Source organism: Nestor notabilis, unplaced genomic scaffold (assembly GCF_000696875.1).
Source record: "Nestor notabilis isolate BGI_N333 unplaced genomic scaffold, ASM69687v1 scaffold13375, whole genome shotgun sequence".
NCBI lineage: Eukaryota > Metazoa > Chordata > Aves > Psittaciformes > Psittacidae > Nestor > Nestor notabilis.
In genome coordinates, this window is record NW_009927988.1 from 16,384 (window position 1) to 42,220 (window position 25,837).

General features: G+C 39.4%; 1 protein-coding gene across 1 annotated transcript in view; it reads left to right on the forward strand.

Annotated features, from left to right (window-relative positions):
- EHBP1 (EH domain binding protein 1) overlaps positions 1-25,837 on the forward strand; it is a gene marked incomplete at its 5' end in the record, with an annotated part of 184,322 nt that overhangs the window by 15,361 nt on the left and 143,124 nt on the right. Inside the window, one exon of the mRNA XM_010014312.1 lies at positions 7,764-7,817. Coding sequence (XP_010012614.1) covers positions 7,764-7,817 — 54 coding nt within the window. The remainder of the gene's footprint in view (positions 1-7,763; positions 7,818-25,837) is intronic.

The following is a 25,837-nucleotide window of genomic DNA, read 5'->3' on the forward strand; positions in this document are numbered from 1 at the left end:
CTACGTGTTTTGGGAAATGATTCACACAGTAGTGGCTGTGCATTCGTAAGTGGCTGTTGAAATGTGTTGCTGGTGGGATTAGGAGATAAGTCAAGGTTTCAAGTGCTGATGAGAATGTTAAGAATATCCTCTCCAGTAGTCACCCTGGACACTTGAGAGCTGGCTAGCAAAGTGCCTGTGATCAGTCAACAGACAATATATTTTGCGTTACCTGCACATCCCTATTTTGGGTGTTAGCTTGTTTCCAACAGTATATTTGTAATTCTTCGCCAAGCACAGCTAAGTATTGATGAGATTGTAACCTTCATTTAGAAAACTCATTACAACTAAATAAAAACTTTTTGTTTCATTTCACTTAATAATGGGCTGCTGGTAAGATTTCATAATGTTCTGGAGTCACGTGGGGAAAAGCATCAAATGGATATATTGATTCAGCTTCCCTTGACCAGCTCTAGCTTCTGCCCATCCAGCCGGCTGAAGTGCTGATTACATAAAAAGTTCCATCTGTTCTGAAAGTTTTAAGTTCTTACTTTGCCATGCTCTATGTTGGTGTTTGGTTGTGCTGTGGGTTTTTCAACCAAAATGGGGAGAAAAACATTGTGAAACAATAAACCTGTGTGCATTTTAAATCCATGATTTGTGCTGCTTTTGTGGAAAGATCCACGTATGCCAGAAAAAAGAGTTGAATTCCCTTTTTTTGTTGCTTCCACGATTGCACTTCAGAAGTTCATTTTTCTGAGTCCCTGCATTAGCAGGGTTTAACCATCATGTATGAAAGCTTCTATACTTTTCCACAGCTTTCTGTACAAACACACACCTGTATCAACTGAGAGAAGTTTTAAAAGAGAAATTTTCACTGCCAGGCAAGCCCAGTGCTTTTAGCCAAGTTGTCCTGTAAGGATTTAAATTGCAACATCATTATTTTCTATCTTAAAAGCAAAGTGAACTTCCTGAGCAAAACTGTTTCTTCTTCTGGAGTAAGCATGGGCTTTGCTTCATTGGATTAGAAAACCCACTTGTTTTGTCAGTAATACATGCTGTTTATCCCACTAATGTACTATTGCAACAACAGGGAAGATTTCCAGCTCTTCATTCCCAAGTTTGTAAAAGACATTTTTAAAGGCATAGCTTTCTAAGCACACAAAAAATTATTTGAGTAAAATAAGAACAAAACAGATGATAAAAGGAGACTTATTATTGAAAGTATTCCCATCCCTACATAAATCTCTCAGAATAAATCCCATATCATCTTTCTTGAAGTCCTGAGTCAAACATGCGGCAAGATTACAGTGCAGTAGCTGGCCAAGCACTAGCAGGAACGCTGCAGCAGAGCTAATACAGTGTCTCAAAGAAGGGAAAAAAACCTTCGGTAAAGCCGTTTCCCAGACCAAATCCAGGTTCAGAACATACTTGTTTCAGTTTAGGAGAGGCCAGTGGCTTTACTGGACAAAATGATGAATATCGATTGTTTAGGAGGGAGAAACAGCCCTCTACAGAGAAGACAATGTTGTGTGTCGCATTTACAAATCAAAAGCTCATGGAAGTGAGCACATTTGCACACTGCAAAATTAAATTTTCATAGTTAGTGTGGGGACTAATTGTAAAAAATATATTAAAAAAGAAAAAAAGGCAATCCTTTCTAGCCCAGAGGCTTCACTGGAAAGTGTGAGCTGTCGTGAGCGTGGTGTGGTGATGTACAGGGACAGCTCTGCCCCTCTGCTCGCAGCCACCTGCTTTCCAGAAGCTCAACAAAAGCTGATCAGAGCTGTATGTGATTTTCTAGACTAATCAGACCTCTGTAAGCAGCATTGAAAGCAATATGAATTGGGTCAAATTTTTAGTCTTCTGCAGCTTCAAACAGCCAAGTACAAAAGCTGAGGACAGATGCTGGAGTACCTGGTGCATCTGCTATAGGTCACTGGTAGAGGAAGATCACAGACCCTGTCATCATTTGATCTGATTCAATATGACAGCCCTTAAGTAGTTATTCGCCAAGAAGAAAGACTGAAGATTAAGGTTGGTATGAAGTGATCTAATTGAAAGGCAAGCTTCAAAAGCCAGGAAAGCTTAGGGAGGAGGCATGTGGAAAGAAAGGAGGAAGGGTCTAACAGTCTGAAGATCTTCCCCACCCTCTCCGGCTGCTAATGAGGAGAAGGAGCAGTCCCTTGTTTACTGGTATTTCTTTCATTCCTGTTAGAAGACATATGCAAATATCTCTAAAGATAACCTAAGCTACTGGAGAAGGGTTACCTTTCTTCAGTCTTCTGAAAGCATCTTATACAGTGCACATAGGATCTAGTGCTTGACAAAGCTCCTTATGGAATGGGCTGGTGATGGGCTGATCAGCAGAGAACAGAAAAATGTGACAAACACATTCCTTGTTGGTTTTCCCTTTGCTGAGCCCAGAAGAATTGTCTGTTTTCAGATTGTTGGCATGTGGATGGGGTCACAGGGAGAAGCTGATGGATGGAATTGCAGAGAAAAGTTCGTAGGACTGAGCTTTTTGAGGGCTAGCGTATCTCTAGAGAAGCAGTTTACACAGTCACTAGGGCAGTGAGGTGGGCTAGGTTTCTGCTGTCAGACCCAAGTGCTCTACTCGTCTTGAGAGTTGGAAAAATTATCCAAGAGTCTCACTGTAGGAGAACTGCAAGATGATGTCCTGCCCTTTGCACAGTTCCCAGCTATTGGTTTCTCGCCTGAATGTTACTTTTGAACACTAAGTTATTTTACCAGAACAAAAGAAAAGAAGAAGCGGGAGGGAGGTGAGGAAAGAAGGTGCTAAAACTTAGTTGAGTTATTGGAAAGGAGTGTTATACTCAGAGGCAAATGCTTATGGAAAGAGAAACAGGAAAGTGGGGCCCATCTCTTAATATTAAGAATGATGATTCTTTTTTACACAATAAAATGAGGAGGAACAACAAGCTATTCAGTCCATTTGTCCAAATACAGTTTCCAAGTCAAGGTGAAACAACAATGAGTGTTGGATAGATTGTATTAGTTCTGCATCTGTGGTATGTTGGTGAAGAAAATAGCATTATCAAGAAAAAATGGGTCTTGCCAACTCCCTTTGTGTAACAGCAAGGTATGAGACAGTTTCAGGATGAGAAAAATACTGGAAACAGTTTGTTCCTTGAGCTTTTTAGGTAATTTTCATCACCATTTGCTTTCAGGAAGGAAGATGGGAACGAGGTCTGTTTTTAACTCTTGTTTTCAGGCGTTTCTAGCAGTGCATTTTCAGTGATTACTTGTATCTGCCTGCAGGTGTGGTGAAGTTTTGTGTGCTATATTATCAGGGAGGGCTTTGTTATGGTGAAAATTTCAAAGGCTGCTGTAACCATTACTCCTAGAGTTGTTATTCTTTGCAATGGCATTTCCTCCCCTAAAGAGTAGTCAGGTGTACTCAATTCATATCATGAGTTTTATGTGGGAAATGAATGGAGAATATGGGTTAGCCAGTGAGGGAAATATATGTTGTTAAGGGGTTTTTTTTACTGGTATTTACCCTCTTCAAATCCAAAATAGATGAAAAATTACCCACACTTACAGAAACATCACTTTTTATGGAGACCACCTGTGGAAATGTTAGCCTAAAGGGTGAAATGGTGGTTGCAATAGAAACTGTGTTGTAACTATAATCATACAAGTACCTGTTAATGCTGACCACATCATAAAGTTATAAGCTGGCTAGAAATAGGACTATGCCTGCTTCCATTAAAAGCTTACCTGAGCTTCCATTAAAAGTGTTTTAGTGGGAAGAGTGAAGCCAGTTATGTGTCTGTTGCAAGGAAATGCTGAGGCTTATGTGTATAAGCTTTTTTGGGCTTTTCTGTTTCTAGATTCATTTTAAGACTAACAAGAAATGTGGCTTTAAAAAAAAGAATAATCTGGATTTGTCTCTAAATCTGAAATACCTTATATATGCAAAGTGTCCCTATCTTAGCATATTCCATACCCTCTGAACTCTTGGTAAGGCTGTTCATTAGGGAAATCCTTGAAGCTTTGAATTTTGATTTTTTTTTTATGTCAGCTGGTTGGTAGGGAGATTGGGATTAATACACTTGTGTTTATTTCTCAGCAGTGTTCAAAACTTGCTTTCAAGTGCATGCTGAATTGTTGAATATTAAGAAGTCTTTTCATTATGCAGTATTATTTTCATAGAATCACAGAATCAACTGGATTAGAAAAGACCTTTAAGATAAAGCCCAACTGTTACCACAGGACTGCCAAGTCCACCACTAAACCATGCCATGAAGGGCCTCATCTACACGGTTTTTGAAGACTTCCAGGGACGGTGATTCCACCACTGCCCTGGGCAGCCTCTTCCAATGCCTGATCATCTTCTCTGTGATAAAATTGTTCCTAATATCCAATCTAAACCTCCCCTGGCACAGCTTGAGGCTGTTACCTCTTGTCCTATTGCTTGTTACTTGGGAGAAGAGATCAGCCACCTCCTGGCTCTATCCTCCTGTCAGGCAGTTGTAGAGAGCAGTAAGGTCCCCACTGAGCCTTCTCTTCTCCAGACTAAACCCTTTCAGGTCCCTCAGACGTTCCTCATCACACTTGTGCTCCAGACCTTTTGCCATCTTCATTGTCCTTCTCTGGACCCGCTCCAGCACCTCAATGTCTCTCTTGTAGTGAGGGGCCCAGAAATGAATACAGGATTCGAGGTGCAGCCTCACTAGTGCCCAGTACAGGGGGATGATCACTGCCCTGGCCCTGTTGGTCACACTGTTGCTGACACAGGCCAGGATGCTGTTGGCTGCCTTGGCTGCCTGGGCACAAGCTGGCTAGGAGGCTGTGGGCTGCCTTGGCTGCCTGGGCACAAGCTGGCTCATGTTCAGCATCCATCAGTAAGCACCCCCAGGTCCTTTTCCATGAGCAGCTTTCCAGACACTCTTCCCCAATCCTGTAGCATTCCATGGGGTTGTTGTGGCCCAAATGCAGGACCTGGCAATTTGCCTTCTTGAACCTCCTAACATTGGCCACAGCCCATTGATCCAGCCTGTCCAGACCCCTCTGCAGAGCCTCCCTATGCTTCAGCAGATGTTGTTCTATCAGATTATCAGAATACTCAGCAGAGCACCTGATTCTGTGGCCTTCAGAGGTGTGAATCAGTTTTGTTGCCATTGACGGAGGAGCTGTGTTTTTCTTTATAGATTATTGCCTTGCATGAACAAAACAATTGATTTGTTACATGGGATAAAATACTGGGCCCTGACTTTGCAGTTTTGTATCAACCTGCAAGCGTGCTTTAAGCTTTTGGGCAAGTTATGAAAAAAACAGAGCAGGATGAAATAATTAAGAGTTTAGTCACTTACTATGGAGTGATTTATTAAAACTTAAAGTGATTAATGATTCTGTTAAATCTCATTATGTCATTTTATGCTGTATCAAAGGAAGCAATTAAACAAAAGGTAATTGCCCCAGGTTAACTCTTGAAAGTGATAAGAATTTAATAGCTGGATTATGTCTTTAGGATTTATAAAGAACGCAGCAAAGCAGCAGGTGTCATGCACTTTATTTACATAATACAGAACTCCAGAAGCCTGATTAATGTGATCGATACATAATAACCTGATATTAGAAGTACATTAGTTGGAACACGGAGATACTCTGTAATTTCACATGTATCTACTTGCCCATCTGTCGTTATGGCTAATGGTACAGTATGTTTTTTACACTCATTTACAGTATTTAAGTTATTCTGGGTTGTTTGTTTTTTATTTTTTAATCTAGAAACATTTATATATCAAAACAAATAAGTTTTGACATAAGTTTTTAGAAACATCTTATATTTTTTTCATTGAAACATCCCATTGATGGAGTTAATACATTTTAAAATGCATATTGCATGTGGCACTTGTAGCTGTTAAATATCGTAGCTAATTATGGTACCAGCAGTATGATGTGTTGTTGAATTTCTTCTGTGAGCGTGTTGATGTCCAGCAGGACTCTCCCTGCAAAGAGAGCTAATGTTTTACAAGGGGTCTGCAAAGCAGTGACCCCAACTTTGCTGGATTTTGAGGGAAGGACTGTGCTGGAGGAAAGAGGATGATACCACAGAATCATAAAATGGTTTGGGTGGGAAAGGACGTTAAAGTTCCAACCGCCTGCCACAGACAGGGACACCTTCCACTAGAGCAAGTTACTCCAAGCCCCTGTGTCCAACCTGGCCTGGAACACTGCCAGGGATGGGGCAGCCACAGCTTCTCTGGGCAACTTGTGCCAGCGCCTCAGCACCCTCACCCGGAAGAAGTTTTTCCTAATGTCTAATCTAAATTGACTCTGTAATATCCTCTTAGAAATGTTTTAGTAGTTCATCTAAACATGAGGTTTGTTTAAGAGCATGTTTTCCAAGTTTTTTGTGTGCTTGAAAAATAAGGAAGTTATTCTTTTCACTGGTTTGTGGTTTATAACAAGTTGATGCTGTAAACTTGTTATGAAATCTTGTATTTGTGCATTTGATGAGAACTAGTTAAAAGAACCACTTGTAGTACTGTGATACACTGCCTCTGCTCACTGTGTGTGTGACTTCGAGGCAAAACTAAATGAAATAATGGTTAAAGCAAAGACTAAGATAATACGAGTTGAAAAGATTGAACGTGAGGCTTGTAGCAGTCTGGAAAGAAAGATGGTACTAATGGAGATAAAGCAAAAGTAAAATATCTTGATCCATTTTGTCAATTTACAGCAGCAAAATGGGATTGTTGCAGTGCTTGGTGTAGTATTGTGAGCAGACTCCAAATAATAGCAAGAAAACTGCAGGTGCTGAGGGGTGTCATATATAATGATGGTAAATGCTGATTATGGGGAAGTGGCATTTATGTGCATGTGTGTATAGCATGCCAAGCATCAGAGGCAAAGGAGTAATTGGATGATTTCCTATAACTAGAAATAATGGGATAAAATTGAGGTATAACAAAATTAGGCTTCATGTCTGAAGAAAGCCTAATGCTACATTCTCACAGTGTGAGAAGCTGTTTTGCAAGAGGAGTAGAAGTTATTTTGTAACAGTTGCTCAGAACTAGGATTGGGTGATAAATCGGTATATTTTTGTAAGTGGGATCTTTGATAGAGGCATGAAAGGAATTGACTTAATGTCTTCACTGTTACCTTAATTTCAGGCAATACAGACCACACCACCAGACTGAAAGCTCATTAAATTGAAACAAATGCCAAATATATAAATCTCATTGTTATTTATCTTCCTGTTATTGAAAAAGCTCCTCACGTGTGATACAACAGAAATGTTGCAAAGTAAGGATGGGTATTTTAGAAATTCACAGTCAAATGAGGTGCTATGCTGAAGCTTTGGCTTTTGGATCTCTGCTGTTGCTGATGGAGCCTGGGCATGAGGAGGTGGGGGTGATGCCTGTGGTCGGTGTATACCTTCTCACACCAGCAAGATGTAGATTTGTTGTGTTTATATGGAAGGTGGGACTTAAGAATTTTAAGAGATTTATCTTTTGGGCTTTTTTTCTTGCTCTTGGATGAAAAGAAATAAAATCACAGGCCTTTTACCAGAATCAACCTTGTGTTTGTATCTGGAGGAGTTTTTATTAAATCCTCACTGGCAGTTTTACCCTAGCTTGCTCATCATCTTATTGACATCCACTGAAGCCTACATCCTAGCTAAAATAATTCCCTCTGTCATCTTCAATGGGCAAAAATATTTTTATGACTATATGAAAATCTTGGCTGAGTTGCAGTTACTTGCATCCTGGATTACTTTTAGACTTAAGTTCTCTGGTTTGTTTTTCTAGGATCCCCATGCTGAAGAGTTTGAAGACAAAGAATGGACGTTTGTCATAGAGAATGTAAGCTGGAATGTTACGTTTTTTGGTTTTTTATATACGTGTAAGACTTAATAATTTAAAAGATTAAAGGGTGTCCAAATGCTGACAAAAGCTTGAGTAAAGTTTGAGCTGCAAGCCTTGCTCTGTAGTAATAAAGGCTTATTAAAATACCTATTGTTATGTTACAATTAAAATACAGGAGAGAGGAGCGCTATACTACACTGCTTGAATTCCTTCACTGTAAGCATCAGTCTTCCTTGCATTATTTTGCTATGAGCAAAGGAGTAAACAAGTTAGAGCTGGGTTATGACTCATTGTTTTATGGGTTATGACACATTATTTTTCTATGAGCATGGGAGTGAGCAAGTCAGAGCCGAGTTATGACATCTCTACATCCCAAATAGCAGTGAACCCTTCCCAGTTTTGAATGCTGCTCTTGAGTGAAAAGCACTATTTCATCACCCACATTTTATAGGTGAGGAAATTGAGGCAGGGTGGAGAGGTGGGACCAGTCATGGTCACCTAAGCAAAGAGCAAGAGAGTCATGGTGTGCTCCCTGCTCCCTAAGATCCCAGTCTCTCTGGGGGGAGCAGTCTTGTGCACCCAGTGAAAACCCAACAAATGGCTCCTGTGAATCTCTAACTCCTCTGAGTCAGGAGCTCCCAGATCTTCCTGGAGAGCTGAGCTCCTGAAAGCTGTACAAACAACACACTTTGCCAAACAGCAGGGCTTAACATTGCATGGAGCAAGTGCTTCATGAAGTACTTTTTTCCTTTCCCTTCTCTGTATTGGGCTGCTACTTCTGCTCTATGGCTGCCCAGGCTGAAAAATGGGGGAGTTGCTTTACCTGGAGTTTACTAGAAGAGGAAACTTCTTTTGAATACATTTTAAAGGACTGTGGTATCAAGACAGTGTGCTTCTCTCATTAATATACTGTCATCATGAACTGTTTCTTGATTTAATTTTTATTTATGCTGAATTGTACAAAGAAATACTGCTTTTTTACTGAGTTGCAGTAGTACTACACGGCACTGAAGTATGGGCAAGCAACGGAATTTGCATGGGTTTTGTATGTTTGTTTTTCTTAAAATTGCTGCTTTTTCTTTCTTGTCAATATCAGAAGTTATTTGGATGTCCAAAGCTAAGGTTTATTCTGAGGGACAGTGAATGAACAGTTCAAAGGGCTGAGAGCAAAGTGCTTAATTTATACTTTTGTTTTTAAATGTCAAGTTTCTATTTTCATTTATGAGACTTTATGAACACAAAACACAGTTTAGTTACTGCTTCCTGGAGTTTCCTTTGCTTTCTCACTTAGTTTATTTTAGTCAGGGAAGTCTCCATCACCAATTGTCACTGTAAAAGTAATTCTGGATAAAACAACATCAGTATATGTGTCAGCCCAACCCTTCTGGGTATAGTTGGATTTCCTGTGACGTTGCAACAGATTTTTTTCAGAAGTTTATAGTGGGCATGTAGAGGTAATGTCCTGCTTCATAACTCATTGCTTTATTTCACATGTGATTGTGTGATATATAGAGGTGGCAGTAGTAAACCTGCTGCATGCTGTTCTTGCTTTCTGTCTCAAATCTTCTACAAGCTGCTGTAATGCATGCAGGGTGGGAGGTTGTTTCAGTTGTCATGCCCCAAAACACGGCCTCTGCCGAAGCAGATGGAGATGGTCCCACTATGTATCATAGAATCACAGAATGGTTTGGGTTGGAAGGGACCCAAAACTCATCTATTTCCAACCCCCTGCCACAGGCAGGGACACCTTCCACTAGAGCAGGTTGCTCCAAGCCCCTGTGTCCAACCTGGCCTTGAACACTGCCAGGGCTGGGGCAGCCACAGCTTCTCTGGGCACCCTGTGCCAGCACCTCAGCACCCTCACAGGGAAGAACTTCTGCCTAATGTCTAATCTAAATCTCCACTCTGCCAGGTTAAAACCATTCCCCCTTGTCCTGTCCCTACAGGCCATGGTAAAAAGTCCCTCTCCGGATTTCTTGTTGGCCCCCTTTTAGGGACTGGAAGATTTTTTTTTTTTTTTAATAGGTTTCTCCAGGCCAAACCACCCCAGCTTTCCCAGCCTGTTTCCATAGGAGAGGTGCTCCAGCCCTCTGATCATCTTGGTGACCTCCTCTGTATCAGTGATGGAGTAATCTTTTGTAATGTACAAACTTACTCTTTACAACCTCAGTTATGGCATTAGTTCATACCAAAAGAACTGCCAAATAGTCATTGGTAGGCAGATGTTTATTCTTGGATTAGATGATACATAAATATTATCCTAAGAACAGTAAATTTAGTAAGTAGGTTTACCGCAAAAATTGGAAGCTAAAGCAACTCTAAGCCTCCTAGCTTTCAATCCGCTCTTTTTTTTCTTTTTCTAAGATGAAACACTACTGAAAACTGTAGATACTGCCAAAAATACCTGGTCTGCAAGTACACTTGATGAGCCGGAGAAACTCTTTTTCAAGAGTAACAGCACCACTTAGTGGTGGATGAAAATATGTCCATCTGTTCCTGCAAGTAACAAATGATCCAACGGCTGCCTGACATTTCGGGACACAAAACACCCGCTTGTTAAAAATGTGGGAGCCGAGGAGGCAGGAGGTTGAGGTTCTCCCTCCCTAAATTGTCGACGTTTACCCATTTCAGGCTTAGCATGTGCTTTCCTGGTTTTAAAGGAACACATTTATCACTGAACCTGACACAGAGAGGTGGCATTGAACCTGACACCCCAGAGGTCACCTTTGGGAAGTCTGGGGTCATTTATGGTCCCTTGGAGGCTTTTCTTTTTTGTCAAAGTATGTTCTCTGCCCTCAGTGGCTGCCAGGTTTCCCTTCCTTCTTGGCTAGCAACACTGAGAATGGAAAACACTAAAGCCTGAAAAGTTTATGGACATTTTTCCATAAAATGTCCATTGTGCTTTTCATTATGAAGCAGTCTGAGTTCTGCAAAAAAAATTTATTTTGTGGATTTTTTTTTTTTTTATTGCTATTAAAGAACAGTCTCTAAAATAATTTTGTAGTGCTTCAGTATGGCTGAGCAAAGTTGAACTAAAAGAGTTACTCGGATGATGTTTGATGACTGAGCTGGCAGATGCTATCAAATTCAAAACACGGTTGTTCTGGACTTTCAGAGGAATTTTTAAGTAGCACTGAGGTGATTCGTGCAAGATAAACGTGCTGTAAATGAAAATGAAGCAAGATGCGTGGGTTTCTTTGGTTGTGTGTTTTTTCTTGTTTTGGGTTTGGCCTTTCTGTGTTGTGTTTTTTGTGTTGTATTTTTTGTTTTTTTTTTTTTTTTTTTTTTAATCCTGCAAATACATGCACTTTGTGATCCATCACCTTGGTTATTATAGGATTTATTTTCTTTTATAACTGTATTTTTAATGTTTTGGTCACTCTGTATTCTAGTAAGGGAATCTTTGTCATCTGCTCTATGTCTAATCCGTAAATAATGTTATCATAGCACAGTTTCTTATTATTTAAATGTTAATATTCATTTTATATCAGCCTTTTCCATGTCTTTACCTCCTTGACAGCTGCATTATTTGTATATTTACTGCTAACTTTCTTGTCTCTAATTTCATCTTTGTTTAACCACACTGTATATTTGATTATCTGCTTTTTCTTCATGATGCAGTTCTTGGAGCTGTCTTGTTTTTCTTGCTCTTCTGAATAATTATACTGGATGTTCAGGTTGGCTGTTGCAGGTTGGAGAGCAAGAAATTAATAGCTAAGAATAAGACTTACCCATCTGTGGAAAGTTAATAGACTTTCAAAGTCTTAGATTGGCATTAGTTAATTTTGCCTGTTCAGTTCAGAGAACAAGGACCATTTGCCTTCCATTAAAAAATATAAGCCACGTCCTCTAGTAAGTGATTTTTCTCTCTTATTGCTTCTATAGGTAATTTGGGCATATGCTGTATCCACACTTTGTTACTTTCACTGCCTGAGCTCCAACTTCCAGTGTTAATTTTTCAGTATTAACTTCTGATTTCTCTTATGATTTAGAATCACAGAATGGTTTGGGTTGGAAAAAACCTTAGGATCATGCAGTTCCGACCCCCTGCCATGGGCAGGGACACCTTCCACTAGAGCAGGTTGCTCCATGCCCCTATGTCCAACCTGGTCTTGAACGCTGCCAGGAATGGGGCAGCCACAGCTTCTCTGGGCAACCTGTGTTAGGGCCTCACCACCCTCTCAGTAAAGAATTTCTTCCTTATACCTAACCTAGATCTCCCCTGTTTAAGATTGAACCCATTAACCCGTGTTTGCTTTCTTGGGGTTTCTGATGCACCAATGCTTAATAAAGAACACATAGGAGGAGACTATAGATAGGTACATGGGAAAACTCTCACAAACAGCCTCCAGCAAACTTTCTGTGTGCTTTACATGCTCTCCTATTTATGTAAAAGAACAGTGCATGTTTCTAAATAGAACTCTGTCTTTAGCAGTAGAATAGTTTAAGTGAAGTGGCCTCTGCTGGGGCAATTGTTAAGCATCCCCCTGGAGGTGCAAGGAGGAGGGCAGCTGATGAGTTTTAGTCAATGTGAAATGATGACTGCATCTCTTCTAAGAAGAGTTCAGCTGACCTGAAGTTTAGGCTATGTTTCTTGATCTCTGCAGATGGTTTAGCTAATGGAAGAAGAAAGGGACAGACAGGAAGAGGGGAAGTTTCAATTGGCCTAAATACATTGAAGCTTTCACTGGCTCTATGTGCAAGAATTTTGTCTAAAATAAAGGTAGCTGAAGTGATGGGAAAATGTCATTTTGCTTCCTAGCATGCTCAAAGCATGGAAAAGCACATAAGAACATCCACTGAGGACAAACAATCACATTTGCCTGTTTGCTGACAGCTTTGTAGACAGCTACCTGTCACTGTCCTAAATGAAATTGAAAAGCTCGTAGGATGTTTTGAGATGGTAAAAGATTTGGTCTATGAAACTTTTCCAGCTTTTTGTAGAAGATGTTTCTTGAGCCCAGACTAATAGCTAATGAATGGCATACTGATATATTCCAAGGTTAATAGTAGGATTTTCCATCTTCCCTCCTGTCCTTTGTGTTTCGCCTTTGTATATAGGTTATTCACAGGGCCCAGGGTTGTGGTGAGTGAGCCCTTTCCAGCAGCATTGGCATGTAATCAGAGCATTGGCAATTACCACTGTACCCCTGACACTAACTGTATCTCTCCTTGTGTCATGGTCTTTGACAACAGAAGATAGCAGAAGAGGATATGCCAGACCAACTGACTTGGCAGATGAATGGAGAAAAATGCTCCACTGGTTTTTGAAGCTTTGGTCATAGATTCATCTGGGCTGGGGCTGGAGGCAGCCTCACTTGACCTGTCCTGTGGCTTCAAGGCAGCATCATCCCAAGCTAACACTTGATTAAACTGTTTTTAAAACTTTTTAAGAAGGGGTCCCTGCTGTGTTTCCAGGCAGCTTGTTCCTATGCTCCATTTAGACTGGATAGTAGGAAAAATTTCTTCACCAAAAGGGTGATCAGGCACTGGAACAGGCTGCCCAGGGCAGTGGTGGAATCACTGTCCCTGGAAGTGTTCAAAAACTGTGTAGATGAGGCCTTTAGTGACATGATTTAGTGGTGGACTTGGCACTGCTGGGATAAGGGTTGGACTTGATGATCTTGAAGGTCTTTTCCAGCCTAGTTGATGCTATGATTGCCCTTGGTTTTGGGAATCGTTCTGGCCTAGATCTCTGTTGGTACAGTTTCAGGCTGTCATTTCTTGTCTTACCACTTTCAGCTTTGGAGAACAGAATCTGTTATCTTTGTGGCTGGAGGCTCCTTCCTTTCTTCTCGCCCCTGACTAATAAACCACAATAATGTAATAGTGGTTACATGTGGGATTTCATTTCCATTGATTGCATCAGCAGATCATTAGCATTCTCTTTCTCAGGACACATTTGTGTGGGTGAGTGTTCAGCATCCTGCTCCGCTCACACTGCCCATTGCTTTCAGGGGTGAGCAGCACCCATCTCTGCCTACACTCCATCACCCGCATGGTGAAGCATTGCCCTGAATTTCCAGGCTGTTGTACTTAGATCTTGGAAACAGAACTCACTTCTGTTTCTATCCTTTCTAGAAAGTCTGCTAAAATGTTTTGATGACTATTTTAGACCACTGTTTTCTAATAGTGCCTTTTTGAATATTAAGGTAATGAATGGTGAAGAAAACCATTACAACCTTTAAAGTTTGACAGTGATTTATAATGTGTCAGATGTGCATCCTTCTGAGAGACACATCCATGCTTGCAGTTGTTGTATTTTTTATTCCTTAACCAGTAAGGCAGTGGTTTCTCCAGGAAAATATATTCAACAAAGCTGCTGAAATGAGAGAAAAAAAGAGTTCAGAGGCTGCTGTTCATGCTAGGCTACAGCAAATGGTTGCAAAGATTAATGAGTTTAAGCTGAAAAATGAGATCTGACTTTTTCTTCTGTCTATTGCTTTTGTCTAACTTCAGGAACCCAAACTGAAGTGTCCTTTGCTCAAATGGGAGCAAAGCCTCAAAATGAAAGAAACAGTAGAAAAAGTTACACAACATTTGACATAATCTGATTTCATTTTATTGGTACAAATGCATTGGTTTGTGGTTGGTCCCTGCCTGTGTTCCTTTCCTTTCCCCCAAAATTCTGCATTACGATGTCTTATTTTGAATGCCCTAAAGCATGTTATATCACTCATAGATTATTTCTTTCTCCTAAAATGCCCATTTGTTATTTTTAGGCATGACAACACAAACGAAGGTGATAAATAGTGTGGAAGTAATGGGAAAGAGATGGAAAGTGTGTTGGGTGATGTAGAAATGAATGGTTCCATTCTTAAGGGTGACCAATTTTAGATGTGATACAATAAAATGAGGTATTAGCAAGAAGTTAAGTTTTTATCAGATATAGCTCTGAATATGTTGTTTTCCAAATGAAGCTTTTCAAGAAATAGCTCATTTGAAGTTGAACAGTGTTTAGCCCAGAATGATGGTAAAATCAGACTTTTATACTGGGCATTTAAATCTCTTCTACTACAGCACTGCTGCGACACTAACTTCACACGAGTAAGTTTTGCTTTACATCAGAATGAAAGCCCAAGTCTAGATGTCAAATCTTCCCCCCTGTTTCTGGAAATAAAGGTTGGGAGGCAAATGCCAGCATAGCGAATTGAAATTCTGAGTGCTGTCAATGCTGTTTGCAGAAAGAACCTGCAGAAAAAGACTGGCATATGGAATAAGATGGTTCCCTAGTTGCTGATCAGTTGCTATACCAGAATTTATTACAAAATTTTGGCTATCTCTTCTAGTACATCTCTGTAGCATGTGGGAGCTTAAGTTTAAATTGGCTATTTGCTTTATTTAAGAAAAAGTAATCAAAAAAGCTCTATCATTCATTTTATATTTTCTGCTTGAAATAAATTTTGCTTACAATAAGAACCAACCAGGTTAGCCTTCTGCTGAATTAAATGTCTGCCTTTAATACATTCAGAATAGGAAGCTCATAGTTCAGACATGCTTTCCTGGTCCTTTAATTCCCCTGTCATATTCTGCCGTATGTGATTATGTGAACTGTGACTGTCTGTCTGTGTAAATTAGGCTGGGTATTCTGGTCTAGATATAGCTAGGAATTAAATGCTGCTTTCTCAGCCGTCTCACTCTTGCTCTGCTTTAAATGTAATAGAGAATCAGAAAACTTGTTTTACTTTTAGTTTTTGCTTACATTAAATATTTAGCACTTTGTTCTAGTTGAAAAATCTCTGAGATTAGGTTTTTGGAGCAAAACTTGTGGAAATCGTTGTCTTGATTGGCTGCTCTGGCTCTGAAGGAGCCAGGGCAGGAAATCTTTCTAGGAGGCCTGATCCAGTGTTTTTCTCCGTAACACATTGAGGTTTCCTGTGCACACCACAATGACTTTTCTGTACAATTTTAATTTAAAGTAAAATGTGATCAGAGGCAGAGTCCCAGCTCCAGTAAGGAGCAGGAGAGAGGCTCATGCACAGTGCAAATCACCCTGGTTTAGGGTGACTGGGAGTGGGTGAATCTCCTATCTGTCCACACCGATCCTACAGGTATGGCTTAGTTAAACATCCCCCTAGATTAGGCACCTTCATTACAGAAGACAATGGAAGTGGATTGCACATCAGACTTCTGCTGGAGAAATTTTACACCAAATGTTGTAGGTCAAGTAAATTATCTTCTCTATTTAAGGGCCAGTGTTGCATGAGCAAGACCTGAAAGACTTGGGAGGGGTATTAAGGGTGTTTTCCCATGTGCATGGCACAGCACAGAGAGAAGGAGGCACCAGTGGTGCTGGCTTGAGGTACACATCATGAGCGCAAGTGCTGTGTAAGCTTTCCTAACTCTGTGAGTTCATTTCTATTTTGACCTGCAGTCACCTCCATATCCCGTAGCAAAGCCTGCTAGTAACTTCAGATGGTGTTCACTCATGGTTTAGTGTTGTCTGCAGCGGAGACCAAAGCAAGACTGCCAGATCACCTGAAATTAAGGCCCCTCACTAAACCTTTTTATCATTAATATGTAATAATCTGTTAAACCAGAGCTGTGAGATGACAAAAATCTTATCTGAAAGAGAATTTTAGATGAATTGTGGAAAGACCTTTTAATATCTAATTAACTTTTTGCACTTTTAATACCTTATGTATCTTGAATCAGTGGAGTATGAAATGTGAGTCCATCCAACTCTGTGTTTTTCAAAAATACTCATGAAGATTTTCTTTTGTTATTTGATCTTCATCTCCCATATGAAATGCAGTGCCCAAAATAATGTTATTTCTGATGCTGTGTTAATAACTGCACTAACTTAAGTTATTAAGTATCAAATACAGTTTGGCAGATGATATGTCAGCTTTGAAAACTATATTACAGCATTTCAGTTTAAAATTTTCTAAGAAAAGAGACATCTTATTTTTCTGATACTTATGCCACAATTACATGAGAGGGTCTTGCAAATATAAGATGGAGACAGGAGGCTGCTGGGCATTGGGAAGAACAACCTGGGTATTAGGCTTTAGCTTTATAAGCTCAGTAAGTGTGGTACACCATAACATTTACAATGGAACGAATTTGATGACATATAATTTATATGGTTATTATTGATTCACAGTAGTAAAGTACAACAGTTTTCTAAATTGCTAGAACCATTTTGCTTAGGTTTTTGAGGGGAGGTTATTTCCTGCTAGAAGAATGTATCTCCTATAGATGTGTACTGTGCAAGACAGCTGATCAGAGTTGCTATCAGTGGTATTCTTTGCCAGCTGGAGGGAGGAAGCTGATAAACAAGGCAGACAGCTTTGGAAACAAACCTCTAATACTACATTAGGCACGTTTAAAACCAGCAGTGTGTTTCAGCCACTCTTAGCATCTGTTTATTCATAGAAAATCAGCAGTAAAATATACTTGCCAGCACAGACAAGAGACAGAGTCTGCATGAGGTCGTTTCTCTTTCAGACATCAAATACAGAAGCGTGTCTTGGTAATTGTTTTACAGTGGGGTTCTAATCATGCTCTAGGCATAAGCTGAGCTGAGCAACTTGCCTTTTAATAGAAAAGTATTTGCTTTTAAGCTTGTTCAGCTTGCCACTTTGTTTTCTGGTTTTATGTGTCTGAGTGTGTTTTTACATTTACATACAGTCACGGATATGTGTCTGCTCTCGATGCAGTTCAGAATATCATTATGTAAAATATCACTGTCTTGGGCAACATTATGATGGATAAACCTCATTTTTGACCTTGTAGCTGTACAGTGTTAAAACAGCATATGTTGCAGCCATGTAGTAAAAAATACTCAGTGTAGAAAATGGAAAAAATGGCAATGCATTGATTGAAAAATATTTTTGACATAAGTCACCTTCAAAGGCAGATACTCTGGGAGTACAATTGAATATGTTGGTTGATTTGAGATGATACCTTGCATTTGCATGTGCTTAGGGTATAGAAATATGTGTCAAAAAAGAATTAAAATATCCATTATTGTGTAAAATGTGGCTGTGCATAAGTACCTGGATAGGATTGTACAAGCAAGCAGTTGCCATTTAATTCAGAGCATATTATTTAAAAACAGTGGCCACCAGCAGAACAGTAGCCAGCTGACAGAAAAATAGAGTTCTGGCTTCCTGAAAACCTCTGTTATTAGGAAAACCATCTGGCAGTGTAATAGCACCAAGTGTTATTGCCTTCAGCCTCTTATCTTTGGTTGTTAGCTGTCTTAATAGAGTTTAATATAATAGAAATTAATTGACCTCCATAACTTAATTGATGCCATTTCATTCAGGTTTTTTCCCTCCCAGCATATTCTCTATTCTGAATCGATACTACACTGTCATACAGTGGTTTTTTTCACGTGGAGTTTCTCTATTCTCATTGTTTTGCATTATCTATATCTGGGCCAAGTTGTTTCTTTAATCTTGACAGGCAGCATAAATGAACATTTTTTGGTTTAACGTAGGTGTGGTGGCAACCTGGGACTAGAGTGGGAAGGTTGAGTGAGTAAAAATGCATTGAGTAAAGTGCCATAAAATGACATTTTGTAGCTGTTCAATATTTTCTGTGGTTCCATGTGCTGGCATAAATATAAGATTAAACTGAATTTCTGCCAAATTTGTGACCCATACAGAGTTGCAACCCTGAGCTCGAAGATTGCTATTCTGAGCACAGTGGTCTGTACTTAAGCCATGTTTCTTATATTTTCCTGTGGCCTGAAAAGTTAAATGCAATGATACAGCAAACATGATTAATTTAAAGTCTGATGATTATACAGTTGTATGTTAATTTGTGCTCCTTCTGGTGTGTTTTCTGGAGACTGTAACTGAGAACAAACTGGACTGGCCTTACTGGAAGTGTGTCAGATTGGCAGAATGGCAGGCTGAGCATGGACACCAGGCTCTCTAAGTTTGTTTTAATAGATCTGACTCTGAAGATTTTCCCTACTGAAAATAAATACACTTAATAGTTTTCAGATATTTTCTTTAAAGTTTCAGTTTTTGCATATGATTTTAATGTTTTCTATCATAAGAGCATCTTGCTTATCAAGGGATAAAATGTGGGAAATTCTAAAGCTTTGCTTCCTAAAGCAAAACAACTCCATGAAACAGTTCCCAGTCATGGGAAGGCACAGCATAAAAATCAAACAACATGTACAATATTTACCAATTCAGAAGTGATGTTGAAAATTACATGATGAATTACCTCTCTTAATTTTACCTGTAAAGTAGATCCCTGAAATGGAAATGAATTACATTAGCATTTTTTCTGATGATGAGTGAGAAGTTATTTGGAGTGAGGGATTTGTACTGCTTTCCATGTTCAAGTGGTAAATAAATTCAGAAAAGAATACAAAAAGAACATCAAAATCCACTGCCATAAAAATCTGTGTCTGACCTTTTTATCTCTCTTCCCACCCCTGGCTTGTTTTTGATTTTGTTTGTGGGTTGTTTTTTTTTCCCAACCCTGCTATTCTGGTATTATCTGTCCTTTAATATATCTTTCCCTGAAAATGAGAAGCTTAAGATGCAGTACATGGCTGATGTTGCTGTATAAGAAACTGTTGTCTGCAATGAAAAGGTGAGACCAAGGGAGACTGTTTGGTCAGGTAATGCAGGCAGCAGGGAAAATGGGAGCAGAGAGAGTGAAGTGTAGCTGGGCCAAAGTGGGATAAAAGCAAGGAAAACGCGCTCGCAGAGGTAGCTCCATTGAGTGCCAGACCCCTTAATGATAGAGGCCTTGGGTGCTTGCTCCAGGAGCAGCTACAGGAGGAGCATGATGAGTTAGGGGGATCTTGTCTGTATATTTGTCAATGAAAGGACAAAATGAAATATTTATTAAATAATCCTAGAAAATCTGTCAGCAAAGAATTCGTGTAAAGTTTATTTGCTGCTTGTTCTGTGAATCATCTGTATAAATCTTTCCCATAATTAGTTTTAGTTCATACTATATAACTTTAATTATATATTATAATCAAATAAACTCATTTATTAGGAAGGATTTGAGGTGTCACATAAATAAACTGAATAACTAGTATGGACGCTGTTGAGGAAGGGTATTATCTCAAAGGATACAATTTGGGTGTTTTACCTGCACTTGGTGGAATAGTTCTGGATTTAATGTAGCTTACTCCGTTGCTACATCTGCATCCCTTGTGTGTGGTGTCTCCTTCAGATGAAGCAGCCCTCTGCTGCCTCATGGAAACCAAGCTCTTTCTCTCTTTCTTTCCTTTCCTTTCTTGTCCCTTTTCTTTTTGTAATTTCTGTAACTCTTACATATTGTGCAATACTTTGGGAAGTAGCTTAGCATCTTTTCAGTTTTCCCTACCTCTAGTTCCACTTTGGAAGTTTGTATGCAAGTGTCCTATGAAGGGTCTTTGTTGCAGAATTGGGAATCTGGCTAGCCTACTGAAGTGAGCAAGTCTAAGGGGAGCATGAGGAAGTGTGAAGTCAGCTGAGTGAGAACATGGGGAATGTTAAGGGCTGACTTCTTTCTGCATTACAAATTCCAATTGTCTTTGGTCCACCACACACGAGTGTTGCTTTGCAGTTGATGAAAATTCATTACTGGTCTTCACACATGTGCATTGTAACTATATTCTTCCTCAGAGCGGCTGTGGTAGACAGCCCAAATTATGAGTGGTTGCCTGAGCTGGCAGCAGGTTGTGTAAACAGATCACGTGTGGTAACATTGCTGCTAGGTTTTGGGCAGATGGGAACAGTCTCGAAGAATTTGGACCTTATTTGCCCTGAGCACTGCTTGAGTGTGGACATTTCTTTGTCACTACCACAGGAAAAATATGGTTGAACTTACGTCCCTAAAAAGTCAGTGATTGTGCTAATGTGGTCAGGGCTGTTCAGCTTTTTATACTTTGGAGCCAAACCCTTTCAGAAATGAAAAGGCTTGTGTCTATCTCCATCTATTACACTTGGATCACATTTTCTTGATGTTTTCTTTGCAAGCACAAGCTGGAAGGTGTTATTTTAAGTGGCAGATGAGTCATGAAAGTCATGGTGTGGATGGCCATGATCTGGTGAGACACAACTTGGTAATCTTCAGTCTCATCGCCATCAATCAAAATGCTTCTGTGTCCCTTACCATGTGGAAAACTTTTCTCCTACAGCAGCAAAGTTGCCACAGTTTTTAAAGGACACTGTTCTTTTTCATTGGAAAAATCTGTCTTGATGTACTGTACAGTGGTTTTAAGTTTGGTTTTTGGTTGCCTGCCAGGCAAAGATGAGTTGGAGTAATGGGCTTGGTTTAGATCTGATTGATAGTATATGGATTAGAAGAAAATGGTTAAGTACAAAATGGTTTTTGGCTATGAAGTATTCAATCTGGAAAGGCCACTTTTTTGGGTCAGATTAAACACTTGTGCCAGAGAACGATCTATTAAGTCATCTTTACTTCAAAGTGCTGAGTAATGCTGAGAATCCTCATCACTGTCATTGCAGGGAAGAGCTCTCGCATTATATCCCAGTTCAGAATGGGTATAGATCAACAAGTAATCTGAAACTCAGTTTGATTTGGAACTGTGTGCAGTGCCACAAGTAACTGTATGTCTTCTCCCCGTCTTCTGTGAAACCCGTGCCCTGCAGCATCCTTCTTGTCCCATTGCTAGTTTGGAGGTTTTTCAGAGGTTATTAAGTTTGTTCTTAACTCATCATCTGGTGCACATTGATGAGCAGTTGAGCATGCAACAGAGGAATCAATCCTGGAACCTGCTCACCCATTCAGTGAGAGACAGGGATGTCTCCTGTGTGGTGATGCTGGCTATTAGCCTGAGCCTTAGAATTTGAAAGGAAGGAAATGAAATCGTGTGGGACCACCATCTCTCAGCGTCTGAACTTTCCTGAAAGCTTTAAATTACGGCAGAGTTTAATCCACCTTGTATAGTGTGTCCTGGTGAAACCCCTTGCAGAACACTAAGTTTGCATAATGCTGGTAGTGTGCTACAACCACTTGATGGCACCCTTTGATTTGGTACATACCTCATTAGCTGTAGCGTAGTGTGGTGTAGCTGTAGTATTTGTAATGGAATAACACGTAGGAACTAAAGACTGCAAGGTATCTGGTTAATGTAGAGATGAAATGAATGAAACGGCAAGGCTAAGCTTTCCTGACCCTTCATGAGAGAATAGATGAAAAAAGGAAGAATAAGCTATTGTGCCGAAGGGAGATGATGAAATTCAAGATCCACACACATAATCTCTGGCTCAGCCTCTGAAATGTTAATCCCTGGGTAGAATTATTTGAGCTGTAGATTGCAATTTATCATCAAAATGGCACTGTGTCAAACAATACTTCTTGTATGTGTGATGTTTAGAGCTATCCAATTTTAATATAAAATGGTTCAGAGAGCACTGGCGAACATTTAAGTATCAACTCGTTAAGCTCAGGATGTTTTTGCTCGTTTCTGTAGACCTATGGTAATTGTGTAAAGTTATATTCTATAGATTGTTCTTAGGATATTTTACTAGCCAAATAGTATGTTTTAGGGAGTGATCTATTTTGATCAGAGCCGTGACAGGCGATGGGACTGCTTCATAGCAATTGTAGCACAAAGTGGTCTAGGACGTTTATTTTGAGTAAATTTTTGCAACAAAGAAATCTGCCAAAAAAAATTGCTGATGGTTTGAAAATCCCCAGGATTCGAGTTTAATGTTTTGCCAGGTTGTGCGAACAATTATTTTGAGGTTACAAAAAATATTTTCTCATTATGTTTTACAAACTGGGTTGCCCTTCAGGTTTTCTTTTCCTTGTTTTTAAAGTATGCCAGTAGAGGGAGTAGAAAAATTACCATCCTAGTAAGGATAAAATATTCTGTACTAAAAGTCAGCCCTTTCTCCTTTAGAAATCTTAGCATTTTATACTGTCATCTGTTGCTGAAAGTAGAGATCCAGTACCTTGAGAAAATGGAATTAGAAGATAAACACAGCCCAGATAGTTTCTGAGATGTGGGAATGTGTAAAACAGCATAATTATTAGAGAAGAGTATTTACATCCAAAGATATATTTAAAAATATGAATTGCACTCCCCCCCCCCATTACTTATGGCTTATTTGAAAATCACTATGTAATTTTATTGTTACAGCAAAACCCAACGTGTTTTAGTGCATGCTAATAAATCTATTTCTCTGAATTTTTTAAAAGTGTTCCGTACACAAATGTGCAATTAAATTGTGTAAGGCTTTTGCAAACATGAAATGCTTGAAAATAGGGGGGTTTTGTTGCATATCTCACTTTTTATTTTTTCTTTTTCTTTTTTTTTTTTTTTTTTTTTTTTTTTTGCTTGGGAAAGGTGGCAGGCTAAAGGAGAAGGTAGGAAGCAGAGTGTAAACCCTGCCAGCCTGGCAAATTCATAATTCCTCTGTAGAAATTGTTTCAGAAAGCACTGAGATTTGAAGCAGAAACTATTTGGTGATCTTCCCATGTTTAAAAAGTCTCTTTCATTGTGGTGATAATTAAAATCTCCCCTAAAAATATGCCAGTATCAACAAGAGATTTTGAAAGTCTTTGGCGTGTTTGGTTAGCAGGTATATACCCAACGCTTTGGAATCGTAGGCCTGACTGAGCAGTCATGATGGCTGTGAACTGAACTATGAAGGAGACATTTGTCTTGGAGTGGGACCTTTTGTGTTAATCCTTCCAACCTTTATATCGCGGCATTTCGTGATGGTATTTAGTCAATGAATAACTTGTATTGTGCACTCGTGATCCCTCTCCATCAGAAATGAGTGTCTGTATGGAATAAGTATCAGTGTTAGATAAGAATTATTGATATTTTTCCTGCACTGTGGCCTTTCTTCCTTAGAGGCTGGCACCTTAGTAGCACGTGTAGTTTCTGGAATAATATTTATAAGTGGATACTCAGGAGATGATTACATTGAGTGTGCAGCTGTTTATTTGTGCATGCAGTTGTTTTCTGTGCACCCTAGAGAAACATCTTATCAGAGTATATCTCAAAACAGATATCCATGTCTCAAAATTACACATACGAGTGAAGCTTTACCATTGTCTGCCCAGCCCAAACACCCTAGGCACAGACTATATAAGCACCATCACTGGAGTTTTGCTGCTTTAGAAAAGACTAAAGCATTTTGCATGTCTCTCTGGTGTGTGTTGCTGCATCAGATTACTATTTCTGGGTTTTGCTGCTGCATCAGCCTTGGTATTTTAGCTGTTTGGGCTTGCACTTGCTTCCTTGCTGATGTTCTGCCTCCTTGTTAGTTCTGTGTGTTATACTGAAAGCAGGTGAGAGTTCAGAAAATGTGTTGGACAAAATTACTCAAAGGCATACATTGCACTGTAGCATCTACTTATATTAGGTGGTTAAAGTTTTTGCTACTTAAAGCTAGCCATCCCTTAGTTGAGTCCGTAGGTGTGGGGTTTTTTGATCTAAAGTATGTTCAAAACTTCCAGGTGTTTACTAGAATCAAGAAAGTTACGTTTCATTCTTTTACACTGCTATGAAACATGAAAGTCGTGTTTGATAAACGGGGAGTTTAGATTTGGTGATAGCCTTTGTTCCAGGTATTTCGACCCCTGAATTGCATATGAATTTGAGGATCGAATTTGATCAACTTAGTAACACTGAACCAGTTAAGTGTGTGTTTGTTTAACCTTCCATTACATATTAGACACTTAAGAATCTTGTCCTGTTTTGCAACATGGTGGTAACAAAACATAAAATCTGTCTTTAAACCAGAAATTGTACAGAAGCAAGTCACAACAAATCTTGAAAGTGTTGTTTTGTGCTCTGGCTGGAAATGGTATGAAGTCTGTTACAGAACAGCTTTTGAATGTGTCCAGGATGTGTACATGGATTTCACTGTCAAGCCTTTAAAAATTATTTTCTTCTAAGTAAAGATTTTGAATTGCTGTGTATAAAAGGAACAAAAGGGCACTTTAACTTCTTGTGTCTGGTTGGTTGTTTTTTTTAAAGTCTACTGTATTTTCAAGCTGCAGATATCAGAAAAAAAAATACACAGCTGTGTACAGTGCCTGTGGATTTATTTTTTTTTACTGAAGCGAAGCTAATGGCTGTCAAGAAAACTTTGTTCTGAGCTTACTGTGATATCTGGCTTCTCTATTTCTTTACAAGGAGTGCACTAAAAATAGTGGTAATCAGTCTCTGTTATGATTTTAACTTTGAGTTTATCTTTCGAAGGAAACCCATCTTTAAGTGCCCGACTGGATTTTGACTTGACAACATCAAACCCAAACAGATTTTTGTTGTGCACATTGAGTGCTTCTGTATTCCCAAGCTAATTGAATGTGAAGTGTCACACAGAATCACAGCATTTGCTGGTGAACCTGGAGAGACAATAATAATTACTATATTGGAGCTTGTTTTCTGTGCAGTTGAAGCACAACAGTGTACCCTTGGTTTTGTTCGGGATAGATCTGAATTGATGCTGGCTTACAATTATTACTCACAGGGCATTATCATTTCAGATCTGTGCATCTACTTTTAAGGTACGCCAATTGCTGTAATTAATTAAAGTGCTGCAGATGCTGCTGGTTAAGCCAATTTAAAGAACAGAGCGTGAATTTCCAGTTATGTGAGCTAGATAATGATAATGCCTTAACGTGGTAGTCGCTCTTGTGAGCCAATTACCGCTCTAGATAGCTGAAGCAGGTCTGTGGTTCACCCTCTCTGCCTTCGTCCGTTCTGAGAATACACATCTCCTTTTTATGCCTTTTACTGCTGAGTAATCTTAGTTTTCATCCCTGGTTGTGGGGTGGTCCGACTGACAGCTTTTACTCTTAATAAGCTTAGAGGTAATAATCCAAGTCCTGTAGGTCACATGTACAATATGCCTTTTAGTTTCATTTTTTTTTCCTGCTCTAGTTCTGCCAAAACATCAGGCTCCCTGTAATAGTATACGAGTGCTATCACTAACTACCTGGGACTGAAGCACTTTCTGATAATTGATTAATGCAGATGTCTTGTAAGTGTTTTTATGTTACAATAATTACAAGATTAAGTCTGCTTATGTTTTGTTTTGGTTGTTGTTTGGGTCCCTCCCCAC